At 39.6% G+C, this 16714-nt stretch overlaps 1 protein-coding gene across 2 annotated transcripts in view; it reads left to right on the top strand.

Annotated features, from left to right (window-relative positions):
• The window catches only part of NEK6 (NIMA related kinase 6), a 64370-nt gene that overhangs the window by 24332 nt on the left and 23324 nt on the right, over positions 1-16714 (top strand). For both annotated transcript variants that reach the window (XM_064171316.1, XM_064171315.1), the window contains exons 3-6: positions 7738-7878; positions 9096-9158; positions 12727-12837; positions 16363-16471. In XM_064171316.1, the coding sequence (XP_064027386.1) occupies positions 7738-7878; positions 9096-9158; positions 12727-12837; positions 16363-16471 (424 nt within the window). The remainder of the gene's footprint in view (positions 1-7737; positions 7879-9095; positions 9159-12726; positions 12838-16362; positions 16472-16714) is intronic.

Genomic DNA, 16714 nt, shown 5'->3' with positions numbered 1-16714 from the left:
TGGGCTGAAGCGAGGCTTAGACCTGCACTCAGAGCAATGCTGATACCTTCCCTGTCGTCATGAAACTTGCACATTGTGAATTCTGCCTGCATGCCTGCCTTTTTATCTATATGTATTTTAAAGAAGAAAAAGTATCAGGAAGAAAACTATTGCAACTGGGGTGTGCCAGTTACTTTGGAAAGGGGGCTGTGGAGGTTAATTTGTCATTCCGAACGTGTGATCCTGTGATGATCTGGGTTCCTTCAACAAGAAGAGCTTGTTAGGAAAAAGGTGTTCTCAAAACACAAGGTAGGGTTTTCAAAAGTGGTAAGCTGCCCACACACAGAGTAGAAGGATGAATGTATCTCACCCAGCACTGCTGGAAAAGTAACGTTGTATGGAGCAAAGCCCTCCTCTCCTAATGTAGCAATTTGTCATACTAAGTCATTTAATAATAATTGAATCCCCTTGATTAATCTCCTAGAATTAGCCAGTTGCATTTTGAGCAATTAGGGTTAATTACTGCCTCATTTGGCAGGATAGAGCCCCTGTAATTATTTCATGAACAAGATTAGGAAGTGTTCCTGTGCAGCAGATACATTCATGGCATCTTGGAGCACATGTTAGAATTTGTAATGACATAGTTAAGTGTAATTAGTAGCTAATAATCTATGTTCTGGTCTTACCCTGATGCTGAGTGGGCTCATTTTGCTGTATGGTCATTGTTCAATGAAACCTCCCCTCAACTCAGTTAATATCCAAGTTGTATTAATGGGGGTCTCTGAGTGTATTTGAGAATGATCTAGTTTGGAATTAGGACTGCAGAAAAAGAGTTTGTTTAGTTTAAATACTTTATTTTTTAAAAGCTAATAACAGAAATGTGCAGTCTGGCAGAGAATTTGGGAGAAAAACAGCATTTCCTCAGCAAACTCAGTTTAAAAATTAACACAAATGGTACTGTTCTGAGGGCAGGCTACCTTACACTGATGGCATGGTATGATTGCTTTTATGTATTTCTGATTTTTCCATTTTCCAGGAACATAATTATATAATTTTCAGTTTTCTCATACTTATTACCTGAAAGAAACCAAAATTACATTAGCTCTGTCTTCTGAAGATATGAGTAGTGAGGACAGGCTCTGTAATACCTTGTGGAAGAGAGAAAAAGGGAAAATTGACCAAACTGATCTTAAGAGATGTTGTGAATGGCAGGGCTTGAAAGCTTTAAGCAGAAAAAAACAGAATTTAGCTTTCAGAGCCTTGGATGAGGAGGGGGTTTTGTATGAAGTGGTCCTCTCTACTTCCCATCTCTTTCCTGCACAATTTCTCTGTTACCCCACAAGAGATCAGAGCAACAGTGTACTCTGCTAAAAAACATTTGCAGTAATTACTCCGCTTCCTAAAGCTGCTTTAAAAAAAATTAATTTGTCCTGACAGGAGGGTTATTTCTGTTTCATGATGGGTTAGCCTAGAACTATGAGTAAGTGTACCAGACTTTTCTTTCTGTCTAGGAGTAATGGTTCATATTTGGAAGTTTCCAAGAGTAAGTGATTATGTAAATATAAAAAAAGGGCCAAATAAGGTCACAGGTTTAGTTCCTGGCTCCCTTACCTGTCCAGCATTACCCTGATGGTGTTTGTCAGCAAGAGGCAAAACGTTTCCTAATGTTCCAGAGTGAAAGTGTCAACTGTTTTAATCTCTAGATTACTCAGTGTTTATAGCAGCAAGCAATAAAAATCACTTAGGAGTAAATCAGTGATATAAAAATATGAAGCTATAATTTTTTACTTAGTTTTTGTGCTAAATAAACACAGTAACTCACTTTTAAACAGCTATTTTATATACTCGCACAGCAGTGGAGTGTGAGTAAATAGTCACATAGCAGTAGAACTATTCATTGTTGTTCATTTTGGTCATTGATGACTTGAACTGGTCATCTAGCAGCAAAGACTCTTTGATTTATAATTTCCTGACATGCTTAGGTTATTTCTCTGTTAATTTCTTTGTGGTTATGACCATGGTCATTTCAAAGTAAAAATTCTCTCTTTCCTTGTTATAAATTAGTAGAAATATCTCCTGAAAAGGGTGTTAAAACTTTGAAATTCAAGCCAAGTACTTCAGGAACTTTAAATTCTGAGAAACAGGTCGAGTTAAGGATATTGTTGGACTCTGTGGTCTAGTTTTGAAGCTGCAAATTGAAAAACCTTCAATAATTACTTGACTACCTGTTTGAAGGATAATCTATATTTTAAAAGTTTCCTCATCTCTCGAGAGCTTAGAAGTTCTCCTTTTTTTTTAATCAATCTATTCTAATATGTTCTCATAAATTCACATTGAAAATTCAACCTCAAACTGCAAAACTCTCTTCACGTAGGCATTATTGAGTAGAGATGGGTGTATAATTTGGGACAGCATAAAGAGGTTTGGAACACTGATGTTGATAGTAAATCATTGCTTGGAATGTATATGTGTTCAACTGGAGGGGCTGAGGCTTCCCCATCCACTGTCGCAGATGTCTTTTAAAGGTGAAATTAGTTTACAGTAAATGTCACTCAGATGAAGTATGCACTTTAGAAGCAAGGAAATCATTCTTTTAAAATTAATGATGCATTGCAAATATCAGGAAGAAGCCTTCTATCCAGTGTAAAGATAATTAAAATTCAGGTCAGAAGTGTATGACTTAGTCGGGCTAAATTTTTTAATGAGATTTCAGAAAATTAATTGGGCAACTATGTTTTTACTCTTCTAAAGAATATTTCATTTCATGGCTCTACAGGAAAGATGCTTTTATTGGCAGATTGTAGTGTCTGACTTTTTAACCCTTGCTTAACCAATCCTTACCAATTTTTAAATTGACTGCAAATAATCTAAAGGTCTCATGACCTTGTAGCCATTTGCGCAGGCTGATGACTAGTGCTGGATTTCCACATGCCAATCAGCAGTAAAACAACTGACTTTGTTAGTAATTAACACTAGCACTCCAAGTTTATGTATTGTGCAATTAACAGGGAATAGTCCCCTTTTTCAGCTCATTCAGGCTCATTTTTTTTCTGTGCCTCTGAGAGAAGCATCCACACAGGCATTGCTCTGCAGTGTCTTAGTATTTTACTGATATGTTTTTCATCAGTCTCTTAAGTACTCTGCTCTGCCTGAATGATTGGGTTTAAAGGTTGCAGGCAAGGTTGCTTGGTCAGTTTTCTCAGAACTGTTAAGGTTTTCCCCAGCTTTTAGATAATTACAAAGAGGTAAAGTTATTGGCTCTGGAGACTGAAAGTCTTTCTAAAGAAGAGGTGTTGATTTTTTTGTTTTTCTCTCTTGCTCTTCTGTATGTCAAAATATGAATTCTGAGCTGCACAACTAATCACTTAACAAAAATACAAAAAAACCACCCAAGTTCAGGTTATGTAGCTGTCCTGCCTTCATGTGGTTATAGCTGCATATAAAGGAATTAGAGGAAATTGTATCAAATACCCAGTGGTAAATTCGGACACATTTTATATCTTGTGTGCTCAGTGGCCCATGGTGAGATGTCTCTTGAAGCATGGCAACAGACATCCCTGAAAGTGTGGCAGTGTAAGTAGAGACTGCAACCTATCTCCAAGGAATGAGTAGAAACAAGGAACTTCTCTGATACTGTCATCCTCTGTGTCTGCCTGGGTTGCATTATGATCTGATACGTAGAGACTTAGCCTTTAGTGTTCTTATCCTCGCAGCCTATCTGTTCAGGTGTGTGCAAGGTAATAGAGCTGAAGTCTTTATGATACCAGATTTTTCTAGTATTTAAAAACCTTACTGGTTCTGTTTTGCAGAGAATCTTAGCTCTGAGGCTGAAAGTTCTGTTTAAACTGCACCCTCAAGTACTGTGATGAAAGCTTTCCTTCCAGGCTTTTGCCAGCTTTGGAATTTTTGCTCTTGCATCAGTGATTGCGTCTAAAAGAGAACATCTATGCCAGAGATGTTGTTCCAAATAGCTTGTCCTTGGGATAATCTCTGCATTTCTTCTTGAAAATGAATAGTCTCTTTATTCAAAGGATGAATTAATTGACTTTAATCTTTGAGTTGCTTTTTTTAAATGGAGTAGTAGAATAATGAGACTTTATCATGTGGGCAAAGAGAACAGCCTTTTGTCTCAAAACTAGCTCTTCCCAGACTCTCCTCTTCCTGCAACTGCTCTGGGAACTGAAATGTGCCCAGTTTTCAGTGTCTTAGAGGTCCAGTGGTTGGAAGGTTTGTGTTTTCTCTCCTTTTTCCCTTCTTTTTTTTCTTAAACTCAAACTATCACTGACCTTGAAACCTGTTCTGCAGAGACAGTGTCTTGCTTTTATAGTGCTCATGTAGACTTGAATCCTTCACTGAGCCTCAATCTGTCCTGAAAATGGGGAAATTTAGTTTTCATGAGCAGGTTTGAAGACAACAATGGTATCTTATTTTACACACTATTTGTATCTCTATATGAAAACTGAGATTTGCAGAAAATTGAGGGTTTGCTTTATTTGAAGGGATAGGTATTGGGTTTTTGGCAGCTCTGGGAAAAAAGTGCAGTGTTTGAACGTGGAAGAACTTGAAAGAAAATGGAATTCTCTTGTCAAAAGTCACACAGTAAGTAAAATGTATGCAAGGCCAGGCTATAGGGATGGGATTCTGAGAAAGTAAATATTTCTTAGGTATTCTTTACGTGTCCTTGTAACAGCATTCAGAAGAGTTACTTGCATACAGTGAAGCAAAGCATAAGAGAAGATTAATTTTAAAGAGATGTGTGGAAAATGGGCTGCTGCAATCAAGGGGAAGCTTCTGGTGTGGTTTGCTCTAACCTGAGCATGCTCCCTGGTTTACACCAGAATCAAACGTCTTCTAGCTTGTATGAAAGCTCCATTACTTTAATTAGGTCTGATAGGTTGTGATAGCAAATGCAAATCTAGGTCATTGCATATGTAAATGTGCAGCTGTAGTCCTGGAGGATGCCAGAACATATCAGCTAAGGTGTCCAGTCATCACCCAGCATTAACTCCAGCACGGCAAGCAGACTTTATGTGTTAACCATGTGAAAGTGGTTAGGACACACACATACACCCTGTCACTTGCCTAACATTTATTTATATTTTCAAGTGAAGAAGTTGCTAGATTTCTTGGCACATGCTTAAAATATTAATTTACACTTAAACACTCCTGGTTTAAACACACCATTGAATGATTTATGAAGGGCAAATGGATACCATACTTGACTGCAGCATGGCTTTCTTCCTTAAAAAGAAAATTTTGTGATAGCTGCTTTCTAAAACCTCATTCAAACGCTTACCTTGGCTGTGAATGTTAGCTCCAAGTTAGAAAAGCTTTTGCTCAGACGTCCTTACTACTCATGAGTCACGTTCTTTAAGGAAATGCTTTGATTCCTTTCATTTTTTAATGAGGGAAAAGTGTTTTGTAGTTTTATGTGTTGACACCTTGCATTTGGCTGGGTACAGCAATTTGACTGGACAGGTCAGTTTATTTGCCTAGTAGCTTATAACGGAAAAGGTGGGAAATGGAAGTGTTTCTGGTTAGTACCCAGTGAAGTTGAACAAATCCTTTGTTCAGACATACTTTTGGTAATTTCTCACACAAACAAATGTACATAAAACATGTTTCATGAAGCACTCTCTGGAATGAGATGGATATTCCTGTGAGTTCTGATGCAGCCTTCTTATTTCTGTAGGTTATTGTTCATGAATTCATATTTTTTGTGTGTGGTCTTTAGCCTAGAGAAATGTAAAACATTTCTCATAGTATGAGACTCTTTAAATGCTCATCATGAAAAAAAAAAAACTTACCTGCGGCCTTGCATTTCAAAACTAATTACTTGAAGTGTCATTTGTTCTGCAGAGGAGCTGCTTTAAGCAGAGAAAGCTGATGATTGTGATGGCCTGGAGTTAAATTTGCAGTTATGTGCCTCGTTGAATTAGCAGGCATTGGCTGGACATTAGGGTGTTGCAGTTTTGTCTTCTCCGGAGTTCATAACTGTCTAAGCTTCTCAGTTCATCAACACATCTCTCTGTTCATAGCTGCAGAGCTTTATCCTGGGGAAGTTCTCAATGGCTGATACAGGGCAGTGGTGTGGAAGTGTGGGACAAGCTCCAGCAACAAACAGCCTTTCACTGCCAGGGAGATGAAGGGGGAAGGTGGCAGCAAGAAGACCTGCTAGTCTTTTCACTGTCTGCTTCGTGATGATTTAGATCTGCAGCTCTGTATCATCAGCATTTAGAAAACGTCATTGCTCTTCTTGAGCATGCCTGCAGAGGGGTAGCTTTTGTTGTTGGGGCAGCTGCTGTGTTTGTTGTGATCAAGATGCTGTAAAGATGACAGTGTTTAAAATAGCTTGTCTTGGTGGATTGATAGTTTGTGGGTCAGGAATGACTATTTAGGGTACTTTATTGGTAAGTTTTCTTAAAAACATTGCATTTTACAGCTTTGTTTATAAAACCTGCCAAATAACTGTGTTTGTAGCTCAGAGCTGCACAGACACCTTGAAATCTGGAAGCATTTTCAAATGTCTGGTTGATTGTTCTTATTGTGTATTGAGTAGTAGTCAATTTCATTTCTGTTAAGAAGTCCAAGCTTATTTACTTGTCAAAATAAATCTACATTGTAAGAGATCCTCGTGCTGGCAAAGATGCTAGACTGAAAGCTTTACCTGCATTTTAAGTCTTACTTCCAGCCCCAACTCACTATGTTAAGAAATGGCAGTGGTAGCAGTAGCTGGCTCCTAAGACACCCAGCCCTCCTGCCCTGCCCTACCTGAGCACTTCTCTTGGGGCTGTCTGCTAAAGATCCAGCTCTAAACAAGGGCTCATTCCCTGGGAAGCCCTCCCCTAGGCTTTGGTTGCGTATTTGTCATCTCGTGGTTTCTGATGGGAACTCTGAAATGGCTCAAGATGCTGAATCTTGAAAATAAATTCTACTTGGCATGCATGGCAACTTTAAGTAATTAGTTTTCATAATTTCTTTTTTAAACGTTGGTTAGCAGTCTTGCTAATTACAGAAGAAACCAGGATGGCTCTAGAGAGCAATTCCTGGTCTGTGGAGTACATAATCCTCGTTATACTGTGTTTACCTGCCTGGATGGGTGTTTACCTGAGACCCCTCAGAAGTAGGGATCAGCATCTCCCCAGTGACACAAGCAGGCAAAGTTGATGAGAGGGTGTGTAACTAGGGAGACAGTAGTTTGGGATTAATTAGTTACTTACATGGAAGACAAGACACTATTTCCTTTTTAAAAAAGTCATTTAACTTCATTCAGCCGATGTTTCTAATATATTTACTAGGCATTAATGTGTTTATAGCTGTAATTATCTCTAATCAGCCTAGATTAAACTCTTGGCCATCAGCAATGAGGACAAGAATGATTTGGGATCTTAACTCTGTTCTGTATATGTATGGTAGCTCTTCTTAGTTGTGTGGTTAGCTTTGGTTAGCATTTGTATGCAAGTCTCTGCCATTGCCTGTGTGGAGTCTTTATATTGTGATTCTTTTGGTTGTCTGAAGTGGACAAAGAAAACAGCAGTTAGGAGAGGGAGAACCAGACCACTCTACTGTCCACCATTCACTGAACCAACGCTGAGTTTCTTTGTCTTTCTTACTGGGCAGTCCTCTATCTTCCTGAATATGGTTAGTCACAGAACACGCTAGTCTGTAGTCATGAAGAAGGCAGACTGGAAATGCAAATGTATGTTTTGATGGCCCTTTTTCTAGTTCTGTGATTTGCTTTTGCTTTGACTTGCACAGAGACATCTAACGTCGTACCCATACCGCTGCACGCTGGCAGATTTTCAGATAGAGAAGAAGATCGGACGAGGGCAATTCAGTGAAGTTTACAAAGCAACTTGTCTTCTGGACAGAAAACCTGTGGCATTAAAGAAGGTTCAGGTGAGCATTTAGTTTCAAAATCGTCCTAGCAAGTAGGATGAGAATGTTTTAAGTGTCTGCACAGATCCCTTTAAGTCAGATACTGCTTTCACTATTCATTTGTTGGACAGGAATGATGTGATAAACTGCTTTAGAAATTGGGAGTCTGAGATTTCAGAGTACTGGATGATCTGGTTTGATATTTTTACATCAAAAAACCCAATAGTCTGCTTTCTACTTTTATTCCTTTGGGCTGTAGAGGTTTGTTTGTTTGTTTACAACTCGTTCCAGCATAAGGAATAAAGGATAATGCTTCTGAAGATCTCAGAGCACTTTTACAAATACTAATTAAGTCAGGTTAGTTTCACGGTGCTCAGTTTACATCGGGAGAGAAGAGGCCAAGAGGCCCCACTGTGTTCCTACCTGCCTCTTGGCTGTACCCTCCATCATCTCCTGTATCCTAGGACCCTATTTCTGTTTTGAGCAGTTTGTTTGCACTGCATGGCCTCTACTGTCTTGGAGTGGGTTTGTTTCTAAACCAGAATCGTGCAGCAGTGGTGCAATTTCATATTCAATATAGCTTTTTACCTTTTATGAAAGCTTCATTAAATTGTAATTGTGTGTAAAAGAACAAGTCTCAAATGTACACAGTCACAGAGCTGGGACTTTGCAGCCTTGACACACAGGAATCCTGCCTTTGCTGATGGAGTTCTGGAAGAATTTGTAACTTGGCTTAAAGTATTCTGCAGCGTTCAGCATTTTGTCTCACGAAATTTGTCTTTAATCCTCCAATGGATCCTTTTAAGTTCTTGTTTCTACTGTTTTTCTGTTTATTACAGAATGCATATTAATGCTCAATATTACTGTTAATTATTACAAAGAATTCAGTGCAAGCTATTATCTCTGTTGAAAAGAAAAAGCATTTTTTCTTATTTACCACGTGAAACAATAGCTAAACTGTGTTCTGAAAGTCACAAAAGCAAATTCACAAGCTAGTGTATTTTTCATGCTGCTTAGAATATTGCCTACAGGTCCTATAATTAATTTTACCCTATTGCTAGCCCTTCAGCAGCTTCATAGTAAAGAAAACATTGATCTTTCTTTGATCTGGGGATTGTGCCTATACTCATTACAGTACAGGATATACAAATTGTGGGAGGAAAGACCAATTTCTCCTGAAAATACAGAGTTCTTTTTTTGTTTTTATTTCATTTTCTCCTGTGTTTTTGTCTTTGAAGATATTTGAAATGATGGATGCCAAGGCTAGGCAAGATTGCATTAAAGAAATTGACCTCTTGAAGGTAAGAATTTTTACAATGACTTTCTCTTCTTTTGAGAAAAACAGTTTTCAGGTTGGCAACAGACATGAGCTTTTTGTGGCAAATGATGCTCATAGAGCACACACTGTGATCTTAAACACTCTGTGCTTCTTTTTAAAATCTAGGATGGCTGCATGATGGAAGAGTTTTGTCTTCAAACTTTGAGTTTTCTGCCTAAGGAATCTGTTAAATAGCTTTGTCATGAAAAAGCATGGGGGGACATACAAATTCTGCACTTCAGATGTTTTGATTTGTTTGTCACTTCAAAATAAAGTAATTAATGAGCTAGCTAAATGGGAAAACAGTTTTGCATGTGCATGTCATGTGTGTTTATGTATACATATCACATGAAAAATGATGGTTTAGAAAAAGGATCTGAAACCAGAGGGGGGTTTATAAGGGATTAAACAACATGGTGATTTTTTTCCATCTCAGTCTTTTCTTTGGAAGTGGTAGAAAGTACATATGCATGGCACTCAAATAGCTGCTTTGAGAGAATGCAACAGATTGTAGGAGGATAAAATTTTAGTTTGATTGTGGAAGTATTACAGACTTCAGTTTGAGGACTTATATTGAAATTATTGGTTTATATTTATGCACTTGTAGGCAAAGCTTGAATCTGCTAGACTGTAGTGAGGGCACACAGAATAAACGTGAAGATAGCAGTTTGAACATGATCGAGTTGCTCAGCAGTCATGGAGAAAATTAATGTCAACACTAACTTTCAAAAGAGAATTTGTGATGTTTCTGGGTTCTAGGTCAGATAAGCAGTTTTGTCTTGAACTGTGGTTATGGAAGATGCCACAAAATGGCCCTGGATTTATTCAGAGCAGAATGCAGATTTATTAGGATCAGAGGCAATTTTATTTTTCATGACTGATACGAAGTACATCTGCCTTGCAGTTGTTCAGTGACTGGCCATGTAATATGGGAAAGTCATACTTGTGAAACTTTATTTCTGCTTTAAAATTCTAGCGTCTAGTGTGAAGTGTTTCTAGACTATTGCTAAATCATCTTGCTGTAGCAGTCTTTCTTAATTTTTATTTGTAGTTTGGACCATGGAGGGCTTAGGAAAGGAGTTGCATAATCTTGCTGTAGTCCATCCCTGTCAAAGTAGTACTTTGGGGTTTTGATCAAAGCCTCTGTGTGACTGTGGAAACCAAGGGGTTGTTTTTGAGATTTGTCAATGAATTGTATTTATTCAAAACTTAATAGAAGCCAGGAAAAAATATCTCTTACCTTCAGTATAATTCCTTGGGAAAGGGTTTAGGTAAAGCAGGTGCATATTAAGGTTGCAATCAGTGTTTGGGCTGCCTGCACCCACACTCACTGATTTAGACCTGACGTACCCCTCCATGTGCCTTTCGCTGGCAGTGCGCTGTGCATACGCATCAGGCATTAGCTGCTGCCGTACTTGTAGGATGTATTAAAGAAAAGTCATTAAGCAAAGATAAAATGTTTTGTGAGAATGAATACCCTTGCCTTCTGACAAAAGGGAATGCAGGTAGCCTTTGCCAAGTCACACGAATACACAACAGTTACTTTATAATCCCAGGTGTATTTAAAACAAGTTTGACAAAAGGGAGAGTGGAGAATGGAAGTTTGGCTTATCCAGAGTGGTCTGCCTGAGTGTTCTGGGAAAACAGAGACCAGAGGTCAGTGAATTGTAGAAAAAATGTGTACTTATGCATTTTCACCTCTAAAAAGGTTTTGGTTGGTCTCTGAGATTTCCCAGCAGAGAAGACAGTCTGGTAAGGCTCCTTCTAGAGTACTCACTCCCTGCTCAGCTTCAGCAGAGGGTGTGTCAGCTTCTGCTGCTGGAAGGGAGGTCCTAGGAGATTGCTTCTCTGAAGAGTTACCACCAAAGTTAGTGTGGGTGTTTTGTTTATTTGCTTTTACATCAAAATAGAATAAATATTCCACTTTAGGTTTAATGGGTTTCATTAAGTCAGTACACACCATGAGAAAAAGTGTGCACGGTCTCACAAACATGTTAAGATTCTTTATATCAGGTAAGTAATGCTTAGGTCTGAGTAAGCTGGGCTTGGTTACACTCAATATATTAAGTGCAGGGCAGGCAATATGTTAGTGTAGGAGCTCTCCCAGCTGTGTGTGGTCTCCGTCCCCTGTCACAGCTGTAGCTTTTTATTGGCACATGGTGCTGAGGCTTAGCAAAAGGCTTGGCTGCTTGAACTCCCTGATGCCTTTGGGAACTCTGGGGAGTTCCTATCAGAGCATTCTGAAGAGGACAGAAGACATCTCTTTAATCATAGGTGTGACTCTACCTACAGGAGCAATGAGCAGTCCCCAGGGGACTGCCTGGCTGGACACTGTGTGTGCTGGTGGTGGCAGGGCACCCTGATGTGCATTGGGTGTCAGGGGCTGTGCTGCTCCTGACTTCAGTACTTTTTTCACTGGAACTTAATCTTTGATCAGTGTACCCGAGGGCAGGCATTTAAAAGAAATTTCAACAGAAATGATGGGCTGGAGGATTTATTTATTTATTTAAGGCTTGGGCTTGTGGGAATGTTCTTCTCCTGATGCCTGCACATGGATCCCATTAACGCTAATGTGTGCTAGTGTCGAGGCATTGCACAGGAGAATCTGTCCCCTAATGTGCATGCAGAGAGGAGTGATTAGTGTGATGGATCAGAACAGTGTTGCTTTTGGCTTTGTAACCCCTGGAATAGATGGGTTGAGTCACAGCTGTTTAGTAGATGAAATGCACACTTTAGTAGTTTCTAAATTTACTGCATTTCTAAGAGCACAAGAGAAGCATAATATAAACCAAAATGAGCAAGAGAGAGCGAATAGAGAGCTCTAGGTACTACATTACCTTCTAAGCCATTACAGTTTTCCAATATAAGACATTCAGAAATAAAATATTAAAACAGAAGGTCTAATTTATTGAGCCTGTTTCTTAATTTAGTCCTGTGAGTAAAGCGTAATGATGTGGGAAGTTGCTATTTTAAAGGATCATAGAAGGAGGAAAAAGTAATCAAACTCTCAGTTATGAATATAAGAAGCAGCTATAGTGACGTGGAAAAAGTAGTTAGTGAAGATGCAACATAAAGAATTAAGGAAGTCAATCGACCTATGCAATTTGTTCATTATTTTCCTCCACTGGGATTTTTGTGGGTTTTTCCCCCATTTGATTCTGTTTTTCTAAGAGGCAAAGAGACCTGAAGGAGTACTACAATCAACAGTTGGGGAGGTTGTTTATCGTGGGGGGAAAAAAAAAGTCAGTCCTTGCTTAACAAAGCTTCTTTCAGGACTTTGCTTCAAAATATTTTGATTTTACAATAGGAAAGGTTGTTTCATGCTACTTTGGGCTGTATTGCTCTTTCCTCAAGGCACTTTTATTATGCTGTGCTTGCAGTAAAAGGTATTTTTTACAGGACTTTTTGTCTATAGTAGCTCAGAGCACAGTTTGTAATTGCAGCAGTTGTGAATTGATTTGTGTAATGATTAGAGAAGTCGCACAGGCTTTTTATTTTGGAGTTGCTGTCGCTACAGCATTACAACATTCTTGCATTCCCTCTTTCTGCAGCAACTGAACCACCCCAATATAATTAAGTACTTGGATTCTTTTATTGAAGACAATGAATTGAACATTGTCCTGGAACTGGCTGATGCTGGTGACCTCTCTCAGATGATTAAGGTAAGGATGAATCAGTTTTGGAGGAGCTGCAAGCCTTCAGGATTGGGCAGAGACATGGGGTGACAGCGGTGAGCGCACCTGTGCTAGAAGCACTTCTGTGCTGCTCTTGTGGTTTTAAGCATCCATAGGGTGCTTGCAGAACCTAAACCCAGGTGGTCTGGAGTGTTTTAAGTGCACCAGGGTGTGCTGCTTGCTTCTGGTCACTGCTTTGGAAGGAAGCAAGCCTCTGCATACTTTGGAGGGACATGTGTGTTACCTGCAAGGCTGTTTTACCCAGCCTAGGATTGATGGGGGCATTTAATTATTGTTAGATTCACTATTCTTAAAGCCTGTCTGCCACTCCAAAGACATTCCAGGAAGTGTATTGACTTTCTTTGCAATGGGGATTTGGGTTTGAGAAAATGTTTCAAGTACTTGTTCTTCTTTTATGTTGCTCTTAGGAATACTTGTATTGCTGCAAACCAGCTTTAGTTAAGCTGTTACCACCTGCTTTTATATTTTCTTTGACATGTTAATCTTTAGACATACATCCCTTGTGAGAACAGATGTGTTATATCATGTTTGTTAGCACTCTCAACCTTCTCTCCATGTTTTACCTGATTTTTGCCATCATTATTCTGTAATTATCATAAATGAATGTTTGGAAAGTTCTCCTCCTTCTCTTTGTCACAGTTAAAATATCTTACTAACAGATTTGTTTTCTTTGCCAGCAGAGCTATGAGGCACTAGGCCAAAGGCTGTCAAACAAGTTACCCATTTAGGCCATAGTCAACGGCTAAATTTACAGTATCCATGAAAATCTGCTCCATCTCTCAGGAGAGTCTCCCCGGGTGAGCGAGCTGGGAACAGGCAGTTGGCAGAGCTGTCCCTGAGGAGAGTCCCAGAATTCCAGATATGGTCTCTCTGGGCAGCCTCTCATTGGCAGAAGCCATGGCTGGGTCTTCCCCAAATATGAGGGACAAGCTGGCAGTGTCTGAACCCACACATACGGGCTCATGCCAGCACCTTCAGTGTGCAGTGTGCAGGCCACCACCTCCTGCAGCTGCTGATGGCAAGATCTTGGTGTGCTCTCTGAGGGCTGTGGAGACAAAGCTTCTCCTCTGACCAGGGAGAGCTCCTGTGGATTTTTCTTCAACTGCTTTCCCGTGGTTCTCCTGTGCTTTACCTTTTTCCCTACAGCTCCTGAGAAACAGTTTGTCTCAGACTTCTTGTGGTTAAAGATGGGGAAAGAAGTGTGAGGATTGTGAGAGCAGGAGTTGGGGCTGTGATCTTCCTGGGGCATGCATCTGTTTTGCTTGAATTGTCAGTCTTAGCTTATAAAAGGTTTTACGTACATGAGTGAGGTACCATCACAGAAAATATTCACCTTTGTGGGTCATGTTTAGTTTAAAACATTCCCTGCTGCAATAAGTATGTTAATTTTCTATCAGCATTGGTTATTTTTTTTTAATCACTTGTTATGTCATTATAAAAAGGAGTTAAGTTTTCCAGAAGGTAATTTGTGGATTCTTGGGGTGATGCAGCCTTTCTGCCAGCACTCTGCACTGCTCTGTTCTCCCATGTGTTTATCACAGACATGAAGAAGATGCAGAGGGTTTTTTCAAGGTCATACAAATGATGTTTATCTATGGGTGCAAATCTGGGAATTCCATTCTTTTTAATAGAGGGGGGAAATAAACAACCCCTAAACCCCAAAAGAGACAAAAGTCTCCTCCTCAAATAGCTTTAACTGCACAAGTCGAGGTTGCCTGCCTGCTCCTCTGTGTCACCCCCTCCCCACCCGTCCCTTGGGACCTGAAGCTTATGTGAGGATTTTCAGTTTCAGCGAGGCAGCAGAACAGCAGCAACAACACTCTAAAGGTGCAAGAGTGATAAAAACAGGGACTGCCTTTGTCACGCCCCTGGTGCCTGCATTATTTATGAGGTATTATAAAGCTGATGTAAGAGAGTGCTGTGGGATAACCCACTGGAGAGCTGGGACTTCTTGTAAATGTCAGACAAGTCTTATTGGACATGACATTTAGAAAATTAGCACTTGTGGTCTTGCATAACCACTCTTAAATACTTTAATGAGAATTAAATAATTTTATTGTGTATATAACACTTTGTCCCTCACCCTCTGTAATTCCTCTGTGCTCTCTGTCAAGTTTTGGGTTGAAACTCTTGCAATCTGTCAGGTTTGCTGCCTGGGGAATTGCACGGTCGTGCCCCTTCACAGCTGATCTGCAAAAGAAAATTTGCCATTACTTGAGTCGAACACGAACCGGTAACAGCATTTCACATAAAATACACAGTGTGACAACGGACATCAGATGTCTGTGCTGAGAGGAGAAAGCACAAGATGCAGAAAGGGGCAACAACCAATTCTCTTCCTTTTTTATTCTTGTTCCTCAGTGCTGCTGGTGGGAATTCTCAAGGGTGCGATGCAGTGCGCTATAAGGTGTACAGTGTTTGTGAGGCAGTCGTTACCTGGTGACACCTCGCATATCAAAGGATGAGAGTAAATCTTAAACCTCTGGAAGCCTGTTCTAAGTGCATTTTGTTAATGCTCTGGCTGAAGAACTGGCTCAGTACTTAGCACAGGAAAAAGCAATGAGAAGTCAGACACCAATAACCCGAAGCAGGGCCATATTTGGGATGCAGTGGGGGAGGTAGTGATACTTTGTGTGTGGTGTCCATGGCTGCTGTGCATTTGTGAAATGGAGAAAGAGTAGTTGGAGAGAAAGAGTTTTTAGCGTTCATTGGAGTGTGTGCAGCTGCTTATTTATTCCTGTAATAAGTTGCTCAGGAGGAAGACTTCAGTATTGCAGAGCACCATCACCAGGCTGACTGGGCTCCTTTGTGTTGTCTATGTTAGGCTACAATTATTTTGTTTGAGAGCTGTTGGCACCCAAAGGTCCTTTGAATGTAGACTCCTCTATGCTGGGTGCTGAGTAAATGCACACAAAATGGTCTTTTTTCCAGAGCTGTGTGTCTCTTGATCAGTAGTGTCTTTCTGTCTCACTAGAGATAGTTCAGTTAATTTAGTATTCCTATTATGCATGAAATAGAATATATTATTCTACCTGATCATAGAAGAAACAGGGGCACTTTATTGATGCTCTGGCCCTCTATTAAATAGAGGAAACAGATTACCTTATTGCTGTTAATAGATTGTACAATAATGAATGTTTACAAGATGGTTTTTTTAATGATCTTTTGTTACTTAAGGCAAAATATTTGATATGTTTGTTGTTTTGAGGCATTAAATATGTTTTGCAAGGTAATTAAGGAGATTAATGCTAATTATAATTGGTGTCCATTCAAAAATGTCAAACCTATTTAAGTGTATTTCTCATAATAGTTGTTAATTAGTGAACTATATTGAAGTAGAGAGAGAGAAGGAGTTAAAAGCTAATCAGAAGAAAAAGTCATGCTGCTGCAGATCTGGAAGACGTGAGCAACCAGCAGCTGACTGACACAAGTCCAGGAACAAGTCAAATGTGTTGCTTTTTTCACTGATCTTTTATTTATTTCCTCCCACAGTATTTTAAAAAGCAGAAACGGTTAATCCCGGAAAGGACGGTGTGGAAATATTTTGTGCAGCTATGCAGTGCAGTGGAACACATGCACTCCCGCAGGGTGATGCACAGAGGTAACATTAATTCAGTCTCTTTTCACTGAATAATAATATAATGTTCCAATTAGTAAGCGCCTACATTCAAAAACAATTATGCTGATGTTCAGCCAATGCATGTTTAGAGAGGCTGGAGCCTGCAAGATGGATTTCTCCTCCTGTCTCCCTGCCTCATTGTTAAAGGATTCAGTCCGAAGTGAGGGTGGTATTAGGAAGATGAGCTGCTTTGTATTCCAGACACTGATATTAAGTAGAAGTGTC

This window comes from Pogoniulus pusillus, chromosome 35, assembly GCF_015220805.1.
Source record: "Pogoniulus pusillus isolate bPogPus1 chromosome 35, bPogPus1.pri, whole genome shotgun sequence".
Lineage (NCBI taxonomy): Eukaryota > Metazoa > Chordata > Aves > Piciformes > Lybiidae > Pogoniulus > Pogoniulus pusillus.
Note: the sequence above shows the minus strand (reverse complement) of the source record. Positions and strands in the feature narration are given on the sequence as shown.